The sequence below is a fragment of the Sander vitreus genome, chromosome 20 (assembly GCF_031162955.1).
Source record: "Sander vitreus isolate 19-12246 chromosome 20, sanVit1, whole genome shotgun sequence".
Taxonomy (NCBI): Eukaryota; Metazoa; Chordata; class Actinopteri; order Perciformes; family Percidae; genus Sander; species Sander vitreus.
Window position 1 is genome coordinate 20,673,619 of NC_135874.1, and position 27,262 is coordinate 20,700,880.

The 27,262-nt window shown below is 38.3% G+C and overlaps 1 protein-coding gene across 1 annotated transcript; it reads right to left on the reverse strand.

Annotated features, from left to right (window-relative positions):
* Nucleotides 1-2,320: 2,320 nt before the first annotated feature.
* On the reverse strand, nucleotides 2,321-26,257 carry tpo (thyroid peroxidase). Its single transcript, XM_078278246.1, has 13 exons — nucleotides 26,093-26,257; nucleotides 25,269-25,335; nucleotides 24,984-25,144; nucleotides 24,079-24,208; nucleotides 23,048-23,177; nucleotides 21,996-22,184; nucleotides 20,869-21,360; nucleotides 11,436-11,694; nucleotides 6,564-6,734; nucleotides 4,848-5,085; nucleotides 4,469-4,677; nucleotides 4,174-4,347; nucleotides 2,321-2,601 (listed from the first exon to the last, which is right to left on the reverse strand). The coding sequence occupies exons 1-13, from the start codon at nucleotides 26,181-26,183 to the stop codon at nucleotides 2,588-2,590; spliced, it is 2,325 nt and encodes a 774-aa protein (XP_078134372.1). The 5' UTR covers nucleotides 26,184-26,257; the 3' UTR covers nucleotides 2,321-2,587.
* Between the last annotated feature and the right edge of the window lie 1,005 nt (nucleotides 26,258-27,262).

The following is a 27,262-nucleotide window of genomic DNA, read 5'->3' on the forward strand; positions in this document are numbered from 1 at the left end:
TCAAATGGTGCCATAAACAATAAACACCAAATCTTGTGGGAAATCTGCTATGGGAGCCATTCTAAATATATACAAGGTGAAAAATCTTGACATTGTCACTAACATTCTCGTTGTCACTAAAATGTTCACAAACACAGACTGTTGCACACTGGTGTCCTCCTGTGGCTGAAAACCGAACAGGGGGAGGACGCTAACATTTATTAAGTCCGGTTGACTTAATTGGTCATAGAGTGTATACATTTGTTCTCGTTAACTTTATACACTACTGATATACAATTGGAAGAAATCTTTTTACCGAAGTACAAAGACATGTCACCAAGCTTGCCCTCATTTCTACAATGAATTTGGAAATGTAAAATGTCCTCCCAAAATGAAATGTGAATCCTTTTATTTCGAGAAAAACATCACCCTCATCAGAAATGCAGGTGAACGAGACACCATCTTGAACCTGACCTTGATGACCCTGAATTTGAAGAATTTTAGCCTGAAGACTTTGAGCGGTGGTTCCAGGTCAATTTGGCTCCTGTGATGGCGAGCCTCCATCCTGGCAGCTGGGTGGTGATCCCCAGTAACATCAGCTGTGCATCCTGCGCAGCTATGTAAGAGTTGATATTTTTGAAGTCCACAGCTAGACATTTTGAGTTTGCATGATGGTGTCAAACTTTGGCTCCAGAAAAGTCACAATGATTTCTGTTTTCTTCCTTCAGACTCACTAGTCTTCTGCAAAGTTCGGAATCCCTGCCACTGCAGCTTTCACAGGGTGTGAGATCAAGCATAAAGTCGTTCAAGGAGACATTCACACGTACGTGGCAAAATGCTCTGCTAACAAACCTTTTCAGAAAAGCTGATTACCAATACTGTGATAATAGCTGTATTGACGCTATTCCTTCATTTCAATTTTCCCTCAAACAGGTTGCTCGGTTCCAGATTCCTTAATGGTGAGTTCATTTCTATGGGTGTATGACATGGATAATACAATATTGGTTAACAATTTACAAGACGCAAGTTTGGCACATTAACTTTGTTAAGACATTAAGGTATTTTAACTTTAAGTAGCTTTTGCAACTTTACTAACAATTATGCGCTTGTCTCCAGTGCAAGGAGACCCCGTTGGATGGTAAGTCTGTAAATTACCAGACATTTAAACTTTGACAACAAGATTGCATTCTGAAGGTACAATATCTGATACATGAATATTAATCTTTCCACAGAGGACCTAATTTGTGCTGCAGTCGATAGATAGGTGAATTACTGATTTGTCCGGTGCTGAGTTTGTGTAGGTAAAGTTCTTTTACACAATGTAACTGAGTTGACAATGTTTATCGTTTCCTCAGATCACAACTCGAACAAACCCTGTCTGTTGCCAATTCCTCTGAAGCCCTGTGCAATTTAACCAGGTAAGCGACGGACAGAGCCACAGTGCCTCTGCAAAATAGCCTCGGGAAGGAACTTGTTTTGGTGGAATGTGTACGTTCAAAAGTTGTTTTAGTCGTGCAACAATAAACTCAGATTGGACAGATAGTCTAGCTAGCTGTCTGGATTTACCCTGCAGAGATCTGAGGAGCAGTTAACCATAGTCCTCATAAATCCACCGGAGTTTAAAATTCCAACACAAAGAAAGCAGAAGGTAACGGACATCCTGGCGAGCATGGTCCGGCGGAATTTCCGGCAGCACCAGAGCATCCCGGAAATGGAACGTCGTGGATGTAGACTATGTGCGGTCTAATAATACTAATTATGCTTAGACTTAGCTTATTCTTTTTGACACCAGAGAAGATAAATATACACACTCAATTAGAAGCATTAAAGTGCAGCATGACCGGCACCTTCATTCCCCGTAATTTTATATCTCTACATACATACTGATGGTGTGATGATGACGCAGGATGACAATCACCACAATCAAGCATACATACATACAAGAGAAACAAAACTTAAAAAATAGATAACTTACAGTTATGTCATGTTCGGCTCTCAGGTTACACTGCAAGGCAGACCAGGACACAAGTAACAGGAATAACTTTCCCGTTTTTATTATAGGTGGTTTATCAGATCATGTTTCTGCTGCTTTATTAGCAATAACTTTTCTGAAGAAAATATTGCACGATGAGCTAGCGTATGAGAACTATCACAGTGTCATAGTGATTTATTAAAAATGTGCGAAAATGTTGTTTTCGGAAGCTGATATCGACATCTTATAAAAAAAATAGTTATGCCATGTTAAGAATGGTAAAAGCTGCACTGAAAAAGTCATTTCAAATAAAGCCTTGTATAAATTGTGCAACGTACTGTAAGAAAAGAATGACGAAAATGGCTGGCATTTAAAGTTAGGTGTATATATTTTTATTGAGCAAAATTCAACTTACTGCAATTAAAGTTAAAGTCTACCAAATATAAAACAGGTTAAAGAATAGTAGCAGTTAGTATTAAAATTAAAATAAGGTTTGATTTAAACAAAAATGTCTTATTCCATTTTTAAAGAAAACATACTGTTAGTCAACAAAATCATTTTCCAGCAATGTTTTCCTGAGGTTTCTTTTGGTTATATAACTTGAAGCATTTCTTGATCCGCTGCATTCTCAACAACTTAGTGATGATTCCCTGTAAAAACAAACCTAATGATAGTGATTTCAGTCAACCATACCATAACACGAACATGTCTCTCCCCTTAGCTTGCATACTTTCATATAACTCACAAAGACAGACAGAGGCTGTGTTGTAATGTTAACACCCAACTCACCTGAGTAAACTGAAAAATACATGATGTCTCCAAAGAACAATTTGTCACTGGATCCCATGCATTAAGATGTTTGTCGTCGTTGATTTAGTATTGAATTGTGTAACCCTGTATGTAGGGTGATTCAGTAACAGTAGTGCGGTGAAACCTGCTATACAGTACACAGAAACCTAACTAAGAATTATGAGCGACATTAGAATTTTTCTCCCTCACTGTTGCGAAATAAAATATCTTGTAATTTAAAATAAAAATGATATTTGGATAATCAGTAACAAGTAATCTGTCAAAATGTTGTTTATTAAAGACCCATTCGCTATTGGGTGTTGCTGGGAAAGCCCTGGGATCCAAGTGAACTTTATGCCAGCTGTTGATAAAAGCAACAGTTCAACAGGAAATAAACTTGGAGCCATCAATGTTGTTTGTTGGGAAATTATCTACGGGAAGAGACTGGCAGAGTAATTTCAAGTAGATCGAAAGCAACTTTGTTTGAGTGCCTGAACAATTTGAGCGACTTCAGATGCCCAAGCAATTCTGACGTATTAAAGATCTGCCTGTTTCTCAGTGACATCGATGACGATCAATCATCAATAACAATGCCTGACTAAGGAGCTAGTACAAGCTCAGCTTGTCAAATCAAGGTTTGTGATCATTATTTGTGTGCTTGTTTTTTTTTCTTTTGTCATCATTATCTCATTGAAATGTAACAATTAACATTCATCTCATAGTTTCCCTAGAATTGTTTGGTCAAATCATTATGAAAAATGTCTCTTTAGTGAACGCAGTGTGATTGCCTAGGTTTTTATATTGATTGATGGATGTGATTTTTCCACATTCCCACAAAGACCTGAAACCACTATCGAAAAAAGGTTTTTAAATCAATCCCTGCTCTGAACTGCGTTACCACTCAGTGATCAACCTTTACTAAATTTGAAAAGACATTCTGTTTACTGTGATAGATTGGCTGCTTGAAAAGGTGGTTAAACTGATTCACAATCTCTTGCCTGACATGAAAAATGGGTGGCATTCAAGTGCTGCAGGTGCGATTTAATAATTGCAGAGACTTTGACTCATTGGCAGATGGTTCAAAACTATGGTTCAAAATCATAAAGCAGCCGTATTCCCAATATTTTTCCTATTGGAACATTTACATTTCTCCATCAGTACCAGCAGATGGCAGTAAAGCTCCAGTCAGACAAGAGCACTAAAGTACTGCATGTCCAAGGATAAATGTGTGCTGGGTTATGATTGTGGTTTATAACCAAATCCTTTCAAGGCTGATCTGTATATGTTTCAATATGCAGCAGTTCATACAATCAGGATAAGATAGCGGACACTGGAATTTCCCTTTTTAAGTTAAACTACTTCACATAGACAGCATGGCAGTCATTACAAACAAATGGTATGAAACAAATCCATGGCAAAAATAGTTCATGTACCTTTACATTGTGGGGCTGGATCACTCCACCGATATCCCTCACAAACTATTGCAGCAGCACCCTTTAACTTGAAACCATGGTAACAGGAGTACAAAGCGACCAGTTTGCCATATGCAGAGGACAAAATAAAATCCCCATTCTTTATCTTTCTTGGAGTACCACACTGTTCTAAGTCTGGAATTGAGAGATAAAAGTTTTTTTTGTTTTTATGTTAATGTGTAGAAGAATAATAGAATTCAAAGAAATGTATATGAATATTGGGACGAGGACTAGCCCGAAAATTTCTTAAGCCCACCTTGACTCTTCTCCTCTCTCCAGGCATCCAGATTAATTGATGGCATTTGATCACAAGAGATGTAATCATAGGGGTAATTCCCAAACCTGAAAGAATCAGGAGGAACTTCCCTTATGTCGCTGTTGTCACAGATGATGCGAGACAAAGAACCTTTAATAAGCTCAGCCTTCTGTTGCTGGCTGAATATTCCTTCAGCCTCCCACCAAAACCTGAAAAATACAAACGGTTTATTTCAAATCAAACATTTCAATAAATCTTCAAAAGGTACACCAAGAAATTTACTTTAAAATATGGTACAAGTACACATTTTGGTACAAGTTGAGGTTCATAATAATGATAAATAGCATTTTTTTTTTAAATCAAGCAAATATTTATGTACCTATCCCCATCACGAAGTGCTTTCATTTGCTTTCCAATCAGACAAGCAAAGAGGGGACCAGTTCTTGAGCCTGGCGACATGTTCTCAACAAGCCCTCCAAGCCATACATCGATATTGTCAAGATGTTTGTATATTTGTGCTATCTTCTCAGCAACCCTGTTGTCTCTTACAACCTCTTTGAAACCATCCAGTGTCTTGATGCGCTTCAGTCCACAGAATGATCTCCAATCATTGTATCCTGAAAAGTAATTTTATCACAATACAGTTTAAAAGTAAGCACACTAATTTGCTTATTTTGTCATTTGCATTAACTAAGTTGTGGTTGACAGAGGGTTATGTGCTGGACTAAATCTTGGCTAGCACAGATTCAAATTCAAATCAATTTTGATGCAGCAGAATCAGATAGGTCATCTTCTTCCTTGTCGAAACCTGGCACCTACGTTACCCAAAAGACCCGCTTCGAATGGGGTGCTCCACACCCCCAGTTTTTTTTAGCAATTTTCAAACTTGTAGTCTTCAGCCCTAACCTGCTGACTCAAGTGATAATCACTAGAGGCAATTTTTCAGACTTCACACAGCTCCCACTGGAAATAAAAAAGGCTTCTCTTTTACATATAATGTAGTAACGTCACTCCCCAGGACCTGTAAACAGACTTTGATGTATGAAATTGGTCATTATTGCGAATAGAACGCTGACAGGGTGATGCAGGACCCCAACCCCAAGCGGAGAGGTCTTGAATCAGCCCAAAAGGGTTAAATTTGCAATAACAACAGGCTCGCTCTAGAATATCCTACTTATTACACACTGCTTATAACACACCTCATTTCATGGCTACTCATAAAGAGGTTACCCACTGATGACGCCTGCGACCTGGTTAAACTTAACCAGGTCACCCCGGTGAGTGAGCTAAACATAGAGCTAACTGATGCTCTGTTTGCACTGTTGCCATTGGCGCTCCTCCACCCTCTCTCTCACTTTGTAATCTGCTGATAGATATATATATATATATACTGTATATTTAAAAATAGTCCGCCAGAGTCTATGATCACAAGTCAGTCCATTCTGTACTGTTATACAGTACAGAAATAGCAAACCGCAGACCAATCACAATCAAGGATTTTAAAAAGCCATGTAATAAGATAATTTATAGTTTGAGAACAGACGACAGTAAGTCTTAAGTTAATATGTGCATTTCCCAAAATGTGAAACAGTACTTTTCAAAATCAATGTGAATAGCTTTTCAGTCAGTCAGTAAAATGGATTCTAGGAGTTCTGTAAGTAGGCCTACACCTGTTTGTATGACGTGACCATCAGCTCATAGTCAATTCTGTTGAGATAATAGTTGAACTGTTTTTGTGGATTTTTTGTCCTCCAATGGGGAGCAATTTCAAGCTGTTTGTAACCCAGTTTAGTTTGGTGTCTTGTGACCTTTGAGCTACAAAACTGTTTACAGGAGTTGGCATAGCATTGTTTAGTTGTTCAGTTCCCATTATCATGTTGTCTACTACTCAAATAAGTGAATATTTCCTCTAAACATCACCTTGTTTGTGAATAGTTTGACAGACAAATAGTTTGTCATTAAAAACATATTTAAGCGTGTTAACAAAGGAAAGGATAAGGAAACTGGTTTTTATTCTTAGGATTAAACGGCATGGTTGTTGTCACTCTGATTTGACAGGCATGACTGGATGGCACTGACTCAGCCCAGCCCTTACCTGGGAGAGCGTGATCACGTCCTCTCTGCAGGTTCAATGAAGCCAGGTCCATGTGCTGTGACACGTTCAAGAGTAACAGCCTCTCTGTTAACTCCTCTGTCATCAGCATGTTTGCGCTGACAGCTGATGCTGCAGTTCCAATTGAACCTCTCAGAGTTGGTTCAATTCCACCTAGACACAAAAACAGAAACAACATTGCTTAATTGCTTTGCATATTCAGTAGAAAATTAATTTCTTTACTCTATAATCCAAGTGCACATAACAAGATAAGTTTCTTGTTAACATTTCATTTTTGAAAAATGTGGACATCAAAACTAAGAGATCAAGTGAGTTGGTGTCACAAAACTGCAAACGGCATCCCTTATCCTCAACAGACAAGAAAACCATAGTATATATTGTTTGTGAGTACAGTTTTTTGCTGTTCAGAAAACAGACTTGTATACCACTCCTTAGTTTGGATTTTCTGCTTCCCCTGGGCTCACTGTTGTCTAAACAATTTCATTTGAGCAAACATGATGAATGGGCTGTTGGGGATAAATACACTGTTTACCATAACACATAGTTTCATAAAAGGAATAGACCTGTGCTCAGTGGTAACAATCCTGAACACATCCCTTGGTATCATTGCAGCAAACATGCACCCATGTAAAAATGTCAGCCACTGAAGGTCAGCAGAAAATCCCTGTGGTGTTAGGTTACTATGTAAGGTAGAGGAATCCATTTAAATGTAAATGATATTATTTACATTCTGTAAAAGTTAAGAATGAACCACTTTTTATTCACAGAGATAATGCATCATGAAATAAATAGAGAGCAATAGAAGAATCATGTACAGTATGTGCTGGCACTTTTAACCTATCCTATTCATAATCTCAAGGACAGCTACCTTGTGACATGTGTTATGGAAATAGCACAATTGCATTGCATACACAAACCATTTTCTTAAACTTCCCAGGCAGTTTACCAGTGAAGAAAAGAAAAATGGAGAGATATAAATGCAACATGAAATGAACTTGAAATTATTTTTTAAGACATACCATACCACATACCATATTTTCAATGATACTTTGAACAATTGAAAAAGTTATATTACATAGTACAAATTTTCAAATTTCCATCTACTCCTTTCTCTGCATTACTGGGTTTTGCCTCAGAAACAGCATTTCTGATGTCACCCCACAAGTTTTCTATGGGATTGAGGTCTGGGGATTGGGCTGGCCACGCCATAACATCAATCTTGTTCATCTGGAACCAAGACTTTGCTCGCTTACTGGTGTGTTTTGGGTCATTGTCTTGTTGAAAGACCCATTTCAAAGGCATTTCCTCTTCAGCATAAGGCAACATGACCTCTTCAAGTATTTTGATGTATTGAAACTGATCGATGATCCCTGGTATGTGATAAATAGGCCCAACACCACAGTATGAGAAACATCCCCATAACATGATAACATGTGGCTTGAATTCAGTGCATGGGTGTTGTCAGACAAACTGTTTGCGGGCCCTTGACCCAAAAAGAACAATTTTTCTCTCATCAGTCCACAGAATGTTGCCCCATTTCTCCTTTGGCCAGTCAATGTGTCCTTTGGCAAATTTCAACCTATTCAGTACATGTCTTTTTTTCAGCAATGGGACTTGTGGCTTCTAGCTGATAGTTTTGCTTCACATAGCCTTCTTCTGATCGTAACAGTACTCACAGGTAACTTTAAGTCTTCTTTCATTTTCCTGGAGCTGATCATTGGTTGAGCCTTTGCCATTTTGGCTATTCTTCGATCCATTCGAATGGTAGTTGACCGTTTTTTCCTACATCGTTCAGGCTTTGGATGCCATTTCAAGGCATTTGAAATCATTTTGGCTGAGCAGCCTATCATTTTCTGCACTTCTTTATATGTTTTCCCCTCTCCAATCAACATTTTAATCAAAGTCTGCTGTTCCTCAGAGCAATGTCTGGAACGACCCATTTTGCTGAGTATTTCAGTGTGAAACGCACTATAACTAGCATGCACAACATTTGCTTCCTTCCTTCCTTAAATATGGGCCATAATTGACAACTGTTTCTTCACAGAATCAATAACCTCACTAATTGAACACAACACTGCTATTATTTTGAACATGCCCCTTTCAATTACAGATTCCATTACACAGAATGAGTAGCATGCATGTCATGACTGTTGGGTCAGTTGGTTTTCTATGACTCCACAACACTTACTAGTAAATTATTTGCCATGTAGAAATATCACTTCTACCAAAAAAAATTTATTTATGAGGTAAGTGATGTTGGACTGCTATTATTTTGAACACGACTATATATATATATATATATTTAACAGTATATATATATTAACAGTGTTAAACTCTGCAAATACAGTACATCAGGGAAGTTTATTTGGTAAGCTTTTGGAGGTTTGCATTAATTGGTCACAATAATAAGAAATGAGGTTAAAAGAAATCACCGTTCTTTGCTATAAGTACGCCTTTAACTGTGCATCTCCTGCATATGACAGATAAAGTACTGTCTTATACATAAGTATGAAATAAGTAATGTATATTTATTGGAAAAGGTCCCAGGTGTGTTAGATGAATTATTGCACCTTGTGCAATGAGTCTCCTATGACTAGGAGCACACGTCATAGCACAGGCAGTGCTAGGCTATTTTTAGGGGTGCTGAAGCTCAGCACCCCTGAAAAATAAAGTCCTTATCATTGTGATTTTGCGAAATCGTTTAGTGCTCAAACCTTATTACTTTTGCAAACCTGATTTTAGCGATGGAATAGGATAAATGACGACAGACTCAGCTCAGTTGAAGCCTAAAGTCAACAGCCTATCTGCGATAACCTGAACGAGGGCGCCTCGCCTACTGTTCAGTCTGCGCAGATAACTTTGGGGAATTCAGTCGTCAGAGTATGGCTACTTTCAACCACTAAAAAGGTATGGCTAATGGAGTGAAAATCTAAATCTAATCGAATGAACACGTTAAGTAGGCTACAGGTGTAGTATTTGTGGAACCAATCTGTGATTCCCTGATCACAATGATGGCAATCATATCTGAGTTAGCCTAGCTTATTTACCACAGAGTCCAATTTTGTTGTGCAACGTTAGACAAATTGCTAACTGTAGGCAAATGTAGCTTAGGAGTAGCCTACAACGAGTTTTTAAAGTGTGCTATTAATAGCCTGCCGTAACGGCTTGAGCGCCAAAACAGCCTAGCGCCGCCGCTGCAGTTACCTCCCTACCAGACACTTTCTTATTTTTAACTGTCAATGCCAATGAAAAATAAATAATTCGACCTGACGGATCATCAGACTCATTCATATCAGAACTGAAACACTGGAACAACAAACCCTGACTCACAGTCCGTTTCCCCATAGATGGATATACGTTTCTTTTTTTTAAAGAAAACAGCCAGGTTCAGGTGAGAAAGTATAAGATAAGCCTTTAACATTATCCCACTGCACTGAACAGCAACCCCATATTCACATATGTTATAAATAGGTGAATGTATAACCTTTGGTAGCCTACACGATACATTCTCTGTTGATTAGTTGATTACATTTGCCTTCTGGTTGACAGCACAAAGGAGTGAGGAGAATAGAGAGGGAGAAGGGCAGAGAGAGCAAGATGAGAAAATGGCTAGGTAGCCTATAAGACATATACATATATATATATATACATATATATATATATATATATATATATATATATACACACACTACATATACATATACATATATATATATATATATATACATATATACATACATACATATATATATATATACATACATATATATATATATATATATATATATATATATAGATAGTAGGACTACTGTGTTTTCTCTTTTATTTGAAGATTATTTTCTAGTTGATTACAAAATGTTTTGTATGTGATTGTCAGTGATATGACGGAGGGAGGGGGATAGAGGGAGAGAGGAGGATGGAGAGAGAGCAGGATGGAGAGAGAGTGGACAAAGAGAGGGACTTGGAAGAACCAGGTGAGAAAGTGGACATATATTGTACGGGCAAAAACACTTAAAAACACTTAAAATATTCCATTCACATTATAATTACATATGCATTTCATGAAGGACTAGTTTTTTGTTTTTTTTGCTATATACATCCTATTCCTGTATTGCATAATATTGTTTTGTGGCTCATCATTAAAGTTGGTCTTTTCAGATTTATTGATGTCTTACTTATCATATAATGTAGTTGTTGTATTAGAGTAAATGCTTTTATTATCAGGCCCAGGCTCTTAAGAAAAAGAGATGTTGGATTTTCCCCATCTGGTTCAGAGGCATTATTAGATTAGATTATTCATCATTTAGCTGTATAACCATATCAGTTTCTATCAATGATGTAAATGAAAAAGTTGAAAATGAACAGCAGAAAAACATGAATAATCCTGTCTAAAAATATGTTAAGGCTTATTTTACCAGTTCAAGGTATGTGCAGGGGCGTAGCTAAAAATTCTGGGCCATGTAGAAAGGCATTTTCTATGGGCCCCTCCCTGCATCCACAGCTATTCATTCAAGCATATTTTTGGGCCCTCCTCACATGAGGGCCCTGGGTACTCAGTCCCCTTTTTCCCCCCAGTCCGACGCCCCCGGGTATGTGCTGCAATAATCATGCTTAGCTGCTAACAATTGCTCATTAGGGGCTGAGCCCCCCCAAAGGTCAGATCCTAGAATCACCCCTGCGTCATAGACTGTACTAGGTCAGTAGAATTGCATGCAAGTAATTATTACACTAAGACAGACATTAATGCTGAACAAAGTCATAAAAAAGCTGACCTAAACAGAGTATTGTTTAGTGTTAAGTGCTTGTAGGATACATATTTAATCCCAATAGACAGCTCCATAAGAGTGTACTGACCTTCTTTGACTATTCTCCATGGACTGAAAAAAGTGTCGTCCAATCTCAAGTGGGGGAAGTGCTCATGCTTCTGGAAGCTCTCGTTCAGTCTGCTGAGGATCGGAGAGATGGTAGCGTGGCCGAACCTGAACGCAGCGGTGGCAAACACATTGGCGGCTGAGGGGTCTGTAGTTGGATCATATCCACCATAGGGTCCAATGTAATGTTCAAAAGCCTCCTGGCCAATTATTTTTGGAATATAATCTCGCATAGTTATGATCTGGGAGTCAGAAAAGAGAGAGGGGGATCACAAAGAAGCAAAAAGAATGTCTCAGATAGTCATGAAAGAAAAATGTTTGTAACAAACATGCCATGAAGTCAAGAGAGATTGAATAAGAACGTGGTTCAACAGATTACTAAAACATATGCCACCAGTAAATTATTAACAATATATTGTGGATGTGTAGGTCTACAGCTAAAAGAATTTCCCATAGGTTTTCCATTAAGATGAGTATTTCTGTAATATCCCAAGCTTGAACAAATGATTGCACATTTGTTCCCTCACAGTTCACTGCAGAGAATTTCATCCATCCTCATCACTATTTATGAAGACCTCAGTTCACCACCTGAATCTTAACACTAATGCACACGCACACACACACACACACACACACAAACACGAGTGGGATCACATGATCCTACACATCATGATACTAATATTACAACATCTAGTAAAGGCAAGAATCATGGCATACACTGTGTAATTTAACTGCATTAGCTGAATTGACTCACTGAATAGCAAGAGTCTCAGACTGCAGTGTGACTGAAAAGGGTTTGAAGTCAGACTTTCAGATTGATACAATTAAAAACAGTCCTAACTGGAAACCTGCAAAGAGAAAATATATTCTCTTAAAATATATTAAAATATAGCATTCTAATATGAGTTTATTATGTTTTAGTGACATGCAAGCAGCATTCTGCACAAACTGAAGCCGAGCCACAACATGTCAACTGTAACAAGAAAACACAGCTTAGACTGACTCAGTCCAAAGCCACAGTTGTGGAGATAATCCTGCTCCCATTCGAGGAGCAGTCAGACTGCAATGTCAGTCTTTCTGAGATGAGCAGTCTTTTTATTCCACGATTTAAAGTAAGGGGAACAGTCATGGATGCATTGGTGGAAAGTTACTCAGTACATTTACTCAAATACTGTATACTTAAGTACAATTTTAAGTACTTGTACTTTATTTGAGTATATTTATTTTGTGCTGCTTAAATTGGGAATATTGTAGTTTTTCTCCAATACATTTACCTGACAACTAGTTACTTTTCAGATCAGTGTTTTACATTAAAACATTAAACATGTGATACGCTTATAATATTTAAGATTAAACCAGTGGTTTTTGGCTTTGACCCCTTAAAAAATGTCTCGGAAAGTGTCAAATTTGGGGCCCTTTCTCACATCTCAGATGAGTTGTACGCCTTCAACTTTGCATCCCCCGTATATGGCAGATGATTTATATTCTATAAATAAGTATAGCTATAGAGAAGTATGAAATAAGTAAAGTATTTAATGGAATATACACTCTTAGGTAATTAACTGAAACACTCCAAACAGAACAGGTTTGGTGCTTAAAACTGTTACTTTTAAAGCTTTTTTACAATAATCCTACTAACAATAATGTCCTGAGCACTTAAAAACTAAATGGAACCTATCATGTTGTCCCCTTACACTACAAACTGAATAAGAGACAGCCTCGACTACTGTGGACCAAGATTGAGATGCAGGTCAGCATTAAACCAGATACTGTTAGTTGATCATTTTTATTTCCTGTTTCCTGTAAATAATAGGATTTTACTCTGTACTAAAATGGCTTCTGACCTTTCCATTTGTTTTCAGCAAGCCACGTAGAGTGCCACATTCCCCCACTGTTTTCAAGAGGTTTCACCTGCCTGCCTGCCTCCCTCCCTCCCTCTCTTACTCTCCGACCGACTCGAGGAGTAGGTTACTTTTTATACATGGCAAATATATAATGCTTCAAATAATAACAGAAAGCTTCTTGCTGACACTAACGTGTACCCATGATGCTATTTAGGTGGTAATTTATGCATAAAGAACAAAACAAGCATTCATGGATTAAAATGTTCCCTTAGTGACCTATTTAAGTGTTAAGTGCATCAAAACATAGCTACTGTGTCTTTTTTAATTATGCAATAGCCAATGATAAAAGCAACAATTGTGCCACAAGATGGTGTAACACGTTGGGTTTGGGTTTTCAGATGTTACTGTTTGAATTTGTGACGGTTTGACCAAACAAAAATATCTGTATTAATATTAATTTTTTAATTTTATATATATATATATATATATAAATAAATGTGATTAGATTGTATTGTAAATGTTTTTTACATTACAAGCAAAAGGAAAGATCCAATAGTACTCAGTGTATTGTATTATATTCAACTAAACTCCTGGGCACTGCCAAGGTGCTCTTGAGCAAGGCACCAAACCCCCAACTGCTTGGGGCGCTCCTCCAAGTAGCAGCCCCCTCACTCTGACATCTCTCCATTAGTGTGTTTAGCATGTGTAGGTCCTGAGCATCTTAGTAATTCAGGCCTGTGTTCAATGTGTGTGTAACTGTACTAACAAAGTGAAAATTGTTTATTTCCCCCTTGCGGAATAAATAAAGGCATTCTTCTTCTTCTTCTAATAGATTCTTCAGAGAACAGAAGTTTGGTGTCTGACATACAGTAAACCTTTGAAGTTGTGTCTGACATACACAGTAGAAAATTCCATAAACAGGTACACATCCACGTCATAGCACTAGCATGAAAACACTTATAACAGTGTAACTTTTTAATTTCCTGCCTAATCACACATTACCCTTGGCCAGTAATTATACTGCCATAGCACGTATTTTAATGCATTAAAGCAGTTCTTTTACAGTAACTTGTCAAACAGCATTCAACATTACATTCACCCTGTGTGAGCTTGTTTGCTGGGAACAGCTGCCTGAGGATTTAAACGAGGGGGGGTGGGGAGCTGTTGGGATTCAACCATATGGGCCGACAAACCACAACAATGAGCTGGAAGCTGCTCAGAGCTGTGAAGGGCTGCAGAGTTGGATGTTTTTTTTCTAAGTGGAATTGGATAACTAGCAAACTTTTCTCATTACAGGCAGACATTTCAACATTAATTATAAAATATTATACAGAAACCCAACTAAGCTACATTAGGCATCATCATCTAATATTTTGTTATGTTTATGAATTAACAGTAGTGGGGGGGTTGTTATTGGTGTAACATGAGACGGCTTTCTGATTGGAACCCAACATCGTTGGTAGTTAGAGTCATGTTATTATCATGAATGGTGGTTTAGCTTAGTGGGTGACCACCACAATGCCAAGTTAAGTTAATTGCATTGTTTAATTAGTTGAGCTGCCGAAGAGATCCTGTTCTACTAATAATTGAACTCACCTGGTTTATTGTTGAGTAAGAATGAAATGTTGCATACTTTGGGCACAGTTTTGGGCCATAAATATGCCTGGTATGCTTGTATTTTAATCATAAAATACCATGTAATCACATTAATTTAATTTATACTGTTTATTGATCCCCAGTGGGGAAATTACAATTGACACTATTTGTTAGAAATCACTACACACAGGCCTGAAATACACACACACACACACACATGCTCAGGACCTATTCATGCACAAATGGAGAGATGTCAGAGTGAGTGGGCTGCCAGTGCCCTGAGCGGTTGGGGGTACGGTACCTTGCTCAAGAGCACCTGGCAGTGCCCAGGAGGTGAACTGGCATCTCTCCAGCTACCAATCCACACTCTGTACTTTTTTTGGTCCGTACTGGGACTTGAACCGGCGACCCTCCGGTTCCCAATCCAACTCCCTACGGACTGAGCTACTGCCACCCCTAATTACCATAACTTAGTGGTTTAAAAAAAAAAAAAGATAAGAAAAAGATCCTGTTGCTTCTCTAAATTAGCTTGTTGTTCTGAGCATCTAATCAACAAATTCTCAAACTAACTGAACTAACTCGTCCAAAGCTGTAAATCAAATAATAAAGCTAAAGGCAAGACTGTTTGTGTTATGCTCATTTTATCATCGCACATTGGAATTCACCTTATCAGAACAATCACTTTTACACGTAACATTACTGGATCAAATTCCACACAAGCCGTTTTATCTCAACATCTCAATTAACAGTAGTCTGCCATGATGGTTTTAGCATTATTTGACTAACTGGAGTTTTCTAGTAAGCCTTTTTCATGGCCATTCCTGTGTTACAGTAATTTGCGTCCCAGAACAATGAAATTTGCATAGAAATGAAATGCACAGCCACAAGGGGCACTGTCTGTAGCTTACCCTGACCTCACTGAGTGGAGGGGGAAGACAAAGAGATAATACTGTAACAAAATGGAAGATGTGGGGGAAAAAAACGGAGCTTTAGTGCTTCTTTAAGTCTTCATCTCAGCTTTGACTTTTTCTATGAAAAAAAATCGATAACGTTACAGTCTGCTGGTTTGCAGGCTGGTCAGACCAGATAGTGCCTCACATTTTACTCCACTTCCAATACAGGGATTTTCCAAGCTGGTCATGGTTATAGCTACAGTATGTAAATCCTCTACCTGCCTTTAACACTTCATCCTCACAAATTATTTAAAGAACCCTTCCACCTTAGACCCATCTCTTTTTAATTCTGTAAATCTCTTTCATTTGGCATTGTCCCTGAGTCACCTGAAAAAAGCAGTTGTTAATCCACTGCTGTGGTCAAATGTCAGCCCCCAAAGTCTGATAGATTGCAGACTTATTTTTACTCTGCTCAGAAATGCTGTAGAAACTGTAGAGCCGTGTACCAGGGTCCCCTTGTCCCCTCCACTAAGCAATAAATCATTTCCATTAAAACTTTCCATTCAATAATTATTTATGTAGAATTTACAGTACCCAACATTTATTTCACCTTTAATAATGCCCCCAGCCTACAGCTAATAGAACTTCTATCAACAGTCAGTCCAATCAGTCATCGCTGCACAACCTGCCTCCAATGCATCACTACTAAGAGGCTGACAACTACAAAAAGGTAGCAACAAAACCTACCTTTCTACATCAAGAAATAAACACAGAGACAATAGCAAGTTGACAGAGAAATCCTTTGTGTTAACTGGTATGACACTTGAGTGTTTTTTTTGCACAGAGACTGTTTATATGATGGATTAGGACTTGTCTCCACTTGGCTCTGATGGCTGCCCTGCTATGAAGAGCCTCATGTTATCCAAACAAAAATGCGTCTGGGTTTTTCACTGAGCAAAGCAGAGCCACATTAGCTGCACTCTGGTTCAAATGGATACACATAACTAAGAAGAAGAGACCGTTCAAAGACACAAATTAGAAACCACTGAGGTAGTTGTTTCTGATTTACAAAAGAAAAGAAGAAAAATATACAGAGAAAGGGAAAAAAAAAAGCCAAGGATAACTAACACAATGTCTACACAGGAATAAAAGAAGTGACTTTTTAAGCCAATCCCTGATGTTTCACTATCCCTACCCAAGGTATTTTTGTTGCCTACACTTAACTAGTTCTGTTTCACAACGTTTACTACGTGTATAAACTGTGCGTGTTACGGTAAATAGAAAGGTCACATGACTACGGTCACATGATTTAACCGGTACCATGTGGCCGTAAATAGAGCGGTCGTATGTGTTGTTTTGTCTTTTTGGAAATCAACCTATGATGTTTAGGCATGAGGATGTTTTGGTTCACCAGCTAATTTCTAACTGGGTTTCTCTGCTGTTTAGTGTTGAGCAGATAGTGTACAGTGGGTTTTTGGGCCTTTTTCTGTGAAAACAGCTGCCAGCTGATGCCAAAAACGATGCTATGATAGCAGTGATAGTGAACTAAAACACTAACGTTTAGGGCAGTAAAAACCAAAACAATGAGTTTAAACCCTCAGTAGAGCTGAGCGGAACTGCTTGGGTTCGTCACTACGATTTTCACCATCATTGTTAATACAAAAATATTGGTTAAAGCTCATTTAAACAATAATGGGCTCATAGAGGAATAGTTGGAAGCCAACTTTGCCTCCAAGTTTAGAAACTACACCATCATCACTCAGGTGATTTGTATAAGATCCTTCTGAGAGTTTGCAATGACAGCAAAGCAGTGGGTTCCACGGCTGGCTGATTCTTACAGTCATCACACTTAAAACTGTTTTTTTCCCCCCATACAGTGAAAGTAGTTTTTCCTTCTATCCTTCTTCCTCCTATCATTTCTTGATCAACTTACATGTGAGTTGTCATTTTTATACATACATGTTACTAAAACTTCATTCATCACACACTTTAGCCAGCATGTGTGTAATCAGTTTCTGTTCGTTACACTGAACAGGCTGTTCTCATGAACCATTCGTACATATAGCTACGAAAAGTAAAGCCCTGTTATTCGTATTTACTCCACGTATTTATTGTTTGCACAATGTTGAACAGTGGTGTATAAGACCGCTCTGGACCGCGTAGGCAGAAGGTTAGGGTGGATGGGTGGCTCATAAAACAGAGGGTTTTCAACGAGGGGGAGCGGAGTTCGTGTCCCGGGGAAAACACAAGACTTTCACCCAGGAAACGCTTGTTCGTGTTCCGGGAGTACTTCTTAAGGAGACTGGTTGTTTTAATCCAAAGCACAATATTTTTTCTAAACTTAACTAGTCGTTTTGGTGTCTAAACTTAACTGTCATCGCCGTTTTGTCGGTTGAACTTAACTGTAACGGCCACTGAAAGGACCTGTCACCTCACAGTGCTCTGTAGTTGTGCACGATTCAGAAAATGTCACGATTCGATATTGATTTTCAGGCTCAAGATTCGATTCAAAATCGATTTTCGATAAAAAAAAACGATTCACAGTATGTAAATGTAATTACTTTTACCATGTAATTGCAGTAGACATATGATAAAAAAAGAAATAAAAAAAATGAATCAATTTTTGGAATTCTATGAATCGATTTTGAATCGGTAGAGCTTGAATCGCTCTACGATTTTTTTTAATCAATTTCTTTGCACACCCCTAGTGCTCTGTACCCGGCCCAAAGTCACCTTTTGTCAGCTAAACTCAACTGCAACAGCCTCTGAAACGATAGGCACCTCACGGTGACGGTACCTGGCTCACAGTTACATGTGAACATTTGTCAAGTGACCAGCCAGCGGTCACCCATTTCATAGGATATCATACGAATTGTTGTGCATAACTTTTCGTATGTTAATATATCTGAGGTTCAAAGTTATTGTCCTTGGAATCTATTCAGTAGCTGCTCTAGAGCGTTTGATCATATCATCTGATCATCCTCAAAATATGTCCAGTTTTCATTGAGTAGTAGATGGTTAAATTTACATTTCTCTAAAACATTTTAAGTACTTTTTGTCCAAATTGGCTCAAAAGCTGTGGTTCAAATTGACCATTCTGAAGAAACAGGACAGAAAGTAACTGAAATAAAGATGCTGTTCTGAGGCTAAAGCTAGTGAGTGTTTTTCTTTTGAATTTTTTTACAAGTTTTGCATGTATAGAAAGAGGTAATTATGTGGTCCCTCAAGTGATACTGAGAATGTGATGTGTGAAGTACCTGACCCCAATTCAAAACTAGGTGAATAGCCGGCTTTATGAATTCAACACATCGGCACAGTGATTTAGTAAAGCTTTACTGTACTTCATTTCTGTGCAATTTACAATCAACAATACATGCAAGAGTTCTTTTTTGCAAAAGCTCCAATCAAGGCTTATTTTTCTCTGCCTTGAGAACACTGTAATGACCCTAAGTCAGTATTCACCTCATAAGAGAAAGAACCTATTGATGTCCTCACTACATCTTACATCTTATCAGTCTGCCTTTCTCTAATAACATGTAATTGCCACATGTGAGCACTCCTGACATCTCCTCAATATAAAATCACCACGCTCATAAATGCTAGATTAGTATGTTTCCCCTCAGACATCATTTGTGTTTCTCCAAAGAAACATTGGCCTTTATTTTCACCATGTGTCTCCTGCCTTTTCCAACAGTATCTACTGTGCAGGGAGAGCAACAGCAATGGTCCAGCAGTAAGGAATGTCCAGATTGTAGGGTACAATATGACCATAATCTGCATTATAGACTTTATATATTTAGTAGTAAATAGCAGGTCTGTACAGTTGTGTAAAACCAGTCCATGGTTAACCTCACTGCAGCACAGTGACTACAGACGTTAGAAGAAACACGGAGTGATGACTGCAATGTCACTAAAGAGACGTTCTTCCACCAACCACTGCCGTCAGAAGTCAGTGATGTCAGTGGTTGCAGCAGGAAACTACTGTAAGCTGCCACAGCTGGTTGCCGCAAGATTGTGAACTATACATTATAGATTTACTAACCCTAAGAATGTGACTACATGGGAAGAAGGATGGAAAACACATTTTTTTTCTTCTGTGACAATCTCAGGTAACGAGATTTGAAGCATTAAAATAGGGTACATAGGCTGTTTTATGAAAACTGAAGGCTGAGCAAAAGGCACTTTTTTTAAAGAAATTTTTGCCCTTAAAAGGTGTTGTACTCGAAGTAATGTCGCGGCCCTCCGCGTCAGATACCGCCGCATAAGGGACACCCGCGCACGTGCGGCAGTAGGACCAGCTATCAACACAAAGAAGCTCAGATAACAACACGCGCAGAGGGAGTGTGACTTTATTCTCTGCTGAGGACGTCATTTCTCCACCATATCTTTACATAGCATTACATCGCTTTTTGCTCGCAGGTTTCTCTATAGAGCTCCCCCTACAGCTTCGGAATAGATATTTGGCAGCTCCTACATTTACTTGTGTCTGACTCCTCACTCGGTCAGTCTGCCGTTTCCTCTTTCTCTGTTCCTCCAACAATGCTTTCCTAGGTTTCTGCTTCTTTTTTGGCGGCTCAGCCATGACGATAGTGTGAAAAACTCCATCGCTACCTTGTTAGCCGGTTCCTGAATGGGCGTATGTGTGCAGTGCCGTTGCATCGCAAGACCTGATATCACGCGATACTTCCTGACGCTGAGGCCAGTGACTCGCCGGCCCAAAGTTGCAAGGGTGGTTTTTCAGCTCACAGGCGCTAGGGGGAGCGAGACGACCACCATTCAACTCGAAAAAAAGTCATATAACCATTCCAATGACTCCGAAACTGTTCAGTAAATTAAGCTAAAAAAAACTGCATAGTTCCCTTTTAATGTAATGTCTAATTTTCTTTTAAATGCATTAACTTGTGTCACACTTTTGACATTTTATAAACAAAATCAAGCAGATAAATAGATAAGAAAAAAATGTATACTGGTAGTTGTTGCCCTAATTGTGTCAGCATGTCAGCCCAGTGCAGTTTCAGTTCAATTAGCGTAAAGAGGGTTTTACTTTGGCATACTGAAACAATTTGAGTTACTAGTCACATACCTGATGCAGAGCTCCAATAATTTTACGAGTTTCTTGGTAAATAGTCTCTGAGTTCCAGTGACCATTAATGTGTTTCAGTGCCTCTGCAATCCGATTGTGTTCCCTAAGCCACAATGTATGCAGAACGATCAGGGGAAGATCCTCATTACAGCGAGTGTCTCCAGCATTGAAACAATCCACTCTCTCCCCGTGCGGGTTCTGGTTGCAGGCTGATGGCAGAGAGGCTACGAATGGAAGGTAGGGTCTTCCTTTGGGGTCTCTGAATTGATCGTTGACAGCAAGATTCCCATTGAGGCCAGAGAGGTCACGAAGGAAGCCAGCCCGCCTTGGAGTGTCGCCATACACAAGTGAAGCATCGATGAATGATGTGATGGCATTTATCTGTTGTAACTGCAGAGCTTGACGAATACTTGATCCAAAATTGACTATGCAGGCTGGTCTGGAGCGATGAAAAGGCATGCAGCCTTGTGCACCAGTGATAGTATCACCTGTCTGTGGAGAACACAAAACTATTTATCACAAGGTGCTTCAAAATCATTTTTAACTTCTGATCTATCAAATCAAATGTATTGTTTTTGTGATTTAAAAATTGTATATTGAAATACGCTTATTTGCTTTTTTGCCCAGTTAGACTCAATTTTTATGTTTGTCCCTTTAATATGAGACTGGAGCCAGCAGTTAGTTAGCTTAGCATAACGATTTGAAACAGGGGGAAACCGCTAGCATGGCTTTGTCCAAAGGTGACAATATTCACCTATCAACCCCTTTAAAGCTCACTAATTAACACTTTATATCTCGTTTGTTTAATCTGTACAGAAAACGATTGTGTAAAATTGGTTTGATGTGGTTTACCGGGGTTATGTGCCACGTTGTTCCGCCTAGTCCATCCTACTGTGCTGTGATATTCTTGGTCAAGAACAGAGCAGTTTATATTCAACAGACACATTTGAGAGTGGTATTGAACTTCTCATCTAACTCTTGACAAAAAAGCAAATAAGTCTACTTCCCAAAATGTGGAACTAATTCTTTAAATATAGGATTGTTACCAGAGAGCAAGCAAGATACAGTACATGTACTGTACCTGCAGGAAAGCAAAATGTCCATACAATGTTAAGCTTTTAGTTTACCTCAATGGGAAAGCATGGATGCACATTTTGACATGTGTTAAAACAGTCCACCTCAGCACTGCCTTTGCTTTGAAGGGTAAAGGTTATGTCATGGTCGATGTACTGGCCCCAATCCACCAGCATGTGAGAATAGACATCATCTGGCCGTTTAACGGAGCTCCTCAATATTTTCTTGCTGACTTCCCACGGCTGTTAACACAGTAGGAATTGTTATTTGGGATGACAGTGAGAACTACTTTTTACAGTGTGCAATTGCATTTCCCCCCAGCCATCTCTGCAGTGACTTGCCATTTATCAGTCAGTGTTTTTCTTATCTCATCATTAACAGAAATGAACATATTTTCTAGGGAAGGCCTATTTTGTCCCAGTCAGGGGTTATGATGGATGATAGCTTTCTTGTTTGTGTGACCTAGTTCATTCTTTAATTCATTAGGTTATGTTATGAATAGAAAAATGGCCTAAACTCAACAAAGGGGCTCCGACATATTGTGGAAAACCTAATTTCTCCAACATTAAGGACTTTGGCAACTGATTAAAAATGAGGTATATGCAAGATATTATTTAGTTGACCTGTTTTTATAAGAAATCGATAGTTAGGATCAAATATTATTAATGATCTAAAACACTTAGTAATCATATCACCTATACAGTGCATGGAGGTACAGTAAACTGCATGCCGGATACAACTGATGCATATTTGAGGAGTTCCTCCATTACAAGCCCTCACTCTATGTAATGAGTGCATGAATAAACATTGAAATCCAATGCAAATATCAGTTCACGAAATAATGTTTATTTACCAACTTCTTTCAGGCTATAACAAATAATGTATTTTAAAGCACAGGGCACAACATGCAAATGCAACTGTAATCTGTGTCATCTCACACACACTTCTGCTGTTCCTAAATTGCTGTGGACTTTATCTGCTGTAAAACAGGTTAGAAAAATAAATGGAAAGCTACATTAACTTGGGTTTGCAGGGTGAGCTCGCTTCATTTCTAATTTCTTCAGCAAGACGTTTGTGTCCATCAGACCAGCATTTTGTAGATTACCGAGGGAAGTTGGAATCCATTATGGAGCCGTCCTCGGTTCCAACCCTTGGGTTCTCTCCCTCCGTCTTCATATTCAGCTGGAAGCCACCTGACCAAGGGAGTGTTGGCTGCTCCCCAGAGAGGATTTTGCCTGACAAAAAGAATCATGAAGCGTGTCCAAAAATACTGCAATACAAAACCGAGTGTGCCTTCACTGAAAGCAACATCATCTGTTTTTCTCGAAGGTCATCAAGAGTTCAGGATACTACATTTTTACCAATACGCAATAGTGATTTTGGGTGTAGTCGGTTCATGAATGTGTTTATTGGCTGTAAGAACAGGTTTCATGTTCTGTGTCCTATGTGTTGTGTTAGGTTTCAGCAGCAAAAGCATGTTGGTTGATTTTGAAGATTAGGGAAATAATGGGGTTTGGGTTCAATTTTAATAAACATGCTTTATCTTGTGCTTCAAGTCACTGTGGAATTTTCTGTATTGAACTACAAAAAATAACTTTCCCCAACCTTAACCTGTTAGCTTATATTGGAAAACAAATTAGATACATTGTCAGTGAAAATTGTACAAAGTTCAAAATAATGTTTTACAACTTGCTAGATACATTTATTAACATTTTCTAATTATGTTGATCAAGAACGTAATCCAGACTGAATTGTAACGTAATTTCAAGGAGACAGGCTTGGGTAGAGGCAGATTATACAGTAGCCGATAGGATCTATGGAAGTTCATAACTGTCAATTTTAACATGAAATTAACATTTTTGTATGTAAATTATGTATGACACAATCTCAGTTTAATTTAAAAAGAATGGGTTTACATTAATTTTGATGTTGTTTTGATGTGTTGAAGTGAAAATGCGTGGTGTGGGTTGGGGTTACCAAAATGGTGAGAAGTGGCTTTTACCTCCTCTCACTTTTCAGAACTTCCTTCATTAGTGGTTACCAGATGCTTATTTATTCACTTTACATCGGTTACCAAAAAAATGTATTAAAGTAACAATATAGTCATTGTTATTTGACTTTAAGGTAAGAATTTACCTGTTGTTGCAGATGCCAGATATAGAGCGGTACTTGTTGAGATGACTTTGCAGACAGATGGCTGGATGTGTTGGAGGAGGACAATGAGAAAGCTCTGCAATCAGCTCCACATCCTCCCAGGAAAGCAACTCTAGCATTGTGACATAAAGTTAACACAAGAAAAATGTGATGGAGTGTAATTGAAAATGACCCTCTTTTGACTTTTTAAATTTCCTTTATTAGGACTTTGGTGATCGATTAGTTTAACCCTTGTATTGCCGTCCCGTCGACCATGCACCCGTTTTCCTCTTCTGTTTTGCTTTTTTACAAGTATACAGTATATATAGTATAGTATACATTATTATGTGTTACTCCTTCTTAGCCACCTTTATTCTTACAGATTACCACTAGTGTTACACTTCTTTTTGGAATACATGGTCAATAAACCTTATATATATATATGAAATCATACAACATATTTGAAATGATGAAGTATTTTGACTAATAATTAACATCAGAGGAAGATTTGTTGATGGATAATCACAGACTGGTATACATCAAAGTTTAGTCAGGATACTGTTCGCGCCTTGGTTTGCCTGTTTGTAAGGCGTACTCATAAAGTATCAACCAATTCTGTGTTAAACGTAGGCTTCTAGCCAACCTCATTGTCATTTTTGGGCAATTTGGTTAAATGAAACCCAAATTTCTGATGGAGACATTTTGAAAACAGATCACATTTTACCCAAGGACAACAGGAGGGTTAAAGTATCCAGTGTTTTGGTGGACTATTAAAATGGTTAGAGAAAGTGGACCAATTAGACATTTTGGTTATGTTGAAGTTGTTTTGACTCTATGGTGTCCAACTACCTCTAAAGGTTTCTTTCAAGGTGAGATCCTGATAGTTGAGAAAAAGAAAGCAATTCTACCTGTTGCCGTGACATCCCTTTTATATCTCTGTCTCACGCTGTTCTTCAGGACTTGCAGAGTTGTTTGAAAAACCTCTGCAGCTCGGGAAATCTCCAGGGTCTCAGGGTCAGGTTGTCGAAGGAAAGTAAATACATGCGTGGAAGACGAGGGTGACTTTTGTCTGGGCGCAGAAATTGTCAGATAAAAGGAAGAACCTTAAAAGTGATTCTGTCCTTTCTTGGACAGGTTTTGTTTCAGTTAAACCAGAGACAGACAATTTGATAACACATTTGATAGTGTATTACCGTTTTCGAGTGTGGAGTGAGGCTGCGTCTTGATATGAGGCGATAAGCAGTTCTCTGACAGAGCGGGCTAGAAGATATAGAGTATCAACAGAACAGCATCAAAAATCTGTGACTAGAGTATCATCTATATAAAGTGGTGGAAAGTAAATATTTACACACAGGTACAGTACGTGTACTTTACTTGAGAATGTGATAGTCTTCACAACTGCTTCTACTCTACATTTGGAGAAACATATTGTATTTTTTTTACTATCAGATTATGATTTTACATTTTTTTTTTTTAAACACTGGATAAGTCTATAAAATACAATGCACTATGTTATATATAATAAACCAGTTGTTGAAACCTTTTTGTATGCCTTTTTTCCTGGTTTTCACTGGCAATATGTAAACAAACTGGCATTTAAAAGATTTATGAATATTTGGTGGTGATGATCAGGACTGATGTGGGTTAAATATATTATAAAACCTCTATTTTACTCAGTAAAAGTGGAAAATAGTATAAATATATAGCATGTATTTGTATGGCAGTTTTAGGATGGGGACATTTCTGTCTTCTAAGGTAACAAGTGGGAGGTGTTTTATTACACAAAAAATGCACAAGAAATTAAAATGCATACAAATCTGTGTTGTTGCTAATCATTGACATATCCCAGACTGGGAAACATATAAATATAAATAATAAAAAAATCCCCCTAGCACTTAGTATATAGAAAATAATTACATTTTTTGGGATGCAGGTGAGTAAAAAACTTTTGATGATCAAACATTTGAGATGAAAATAAATTTAAGCAAAAAACATTTAAAAAAAATGTTTTACTTACAGTTTATATGACTGGCTTCATCAGTTGAAAACCTTGGGAGAATACTGCAGAGCAACGTAACAAGGGAAATTAAATTAAAATAACAAGCCATTTTTTTTGTGGGCAGTTTACTACAGAAGAGTCAACTTTCACATATAAAGACGTATCTAAGTGCTGTGTGCACTGTCAAACCTGGCCTTATATACAGATAAAGCAGGAAGCACGTTACGGAGGTTAGGTTAACCAGCCCACATTAGAGTAACTCAGAAATTCAGTGTTTCTCTTGTCCTTGGTTGACTGGTTTGAAGAATAACATTTTTTTTCCCGTCCATTATCTCAGCCACTTGGATATTTGGCAGGTCCTGCCAGCAAATCCACCAAAAGCAGCAATTCCGAGCGAATGAATAGATTTGGCCGCAACATTCCATTGTTGTAAATAACAATGAATCCCACCACTAATTAAATAAATTCAAACTTACAGTGAAAAATATTTTAGCCCTTGGATAGTCTTTGGGCTACTATTCTATGTACTATAATACACCTTAGTCTAAAAACGCTTTTGAGTGTAACTATTTATTGGATTTTTAGGACTTCTCCCTACCCTTCTGTCACACTTTACTTCAAGGACATAAAACAAAAGAGCAGCAGCAGCATTCATTGCAGTCTTTTAATTGGTTTGTGGTCCAGCTTCCTTCGATGTGCCTTCATCCTCCCAAGCCTATTTTCAAAGTTTTAGATGCAGACTGTAGGGATTACTAATAATGAGAAAGGCCATGGCAGCGGTCCTGAAGTTGCCCTGGAAACTTCCTCTCATCAAAAATACTTCAGTTAGCATCCAGGGTCTGATGCCGCCAGCGGAGTCAACTGTGAGAGTCACGGCCCATTGATAGTTGAGCAGTGTACTTGAAATTCATGCTTGACATGGTGCTGATGCAACTTGATGATGCTGTGTGTGTGTGTGTGTGTGTGTGTGTGTGTGTGTGTGTGTGTGTGTGTGTGTGTGTGTGTGTGTGTGTGTGTGTGTGTGTCAGCAGCAGCAGGCTGGAACTTCAGTTGTGGGTGTCTTGTTGTGGGTGTCTTGTTGTCATGGTGCCTGGTTTAGCTTCAACGCAAAACTGTTTCAGACAAACTTTCAACAAATAAATCTCAGTGTGTAGAGTATGAGGCAAATGACATTGGAAAAAAAGTTAT

What these genes read in the sequence shown, in the direction of transcription:
- tpo (XM_078278246.1), bottom strand. Translation starts at nt 26,183, where the DNA reads ATGGCTTGTTATTTTAATTTAATTTCCCTTGTTACGTTGCTCTGCAGT. An exon ending in AAGGGATGTCACGGCAACAG is followed by an intron (nt 24,209 to 24,983) that starts GTAGAATTGCTT and finishes TCACAATGCTAG; the next exon opens with AGTTGCTTTCCTGGGAGGAT. An exon ending in TCTGGCATCTGCAACAACAG is followed by an intron (nt 23,178 to 24,078) that starts GTAAATTCTTAC and finishes TCTTTTTGTCAG; the next exon opens with GCAAAATCCTCTCTGGGGAG.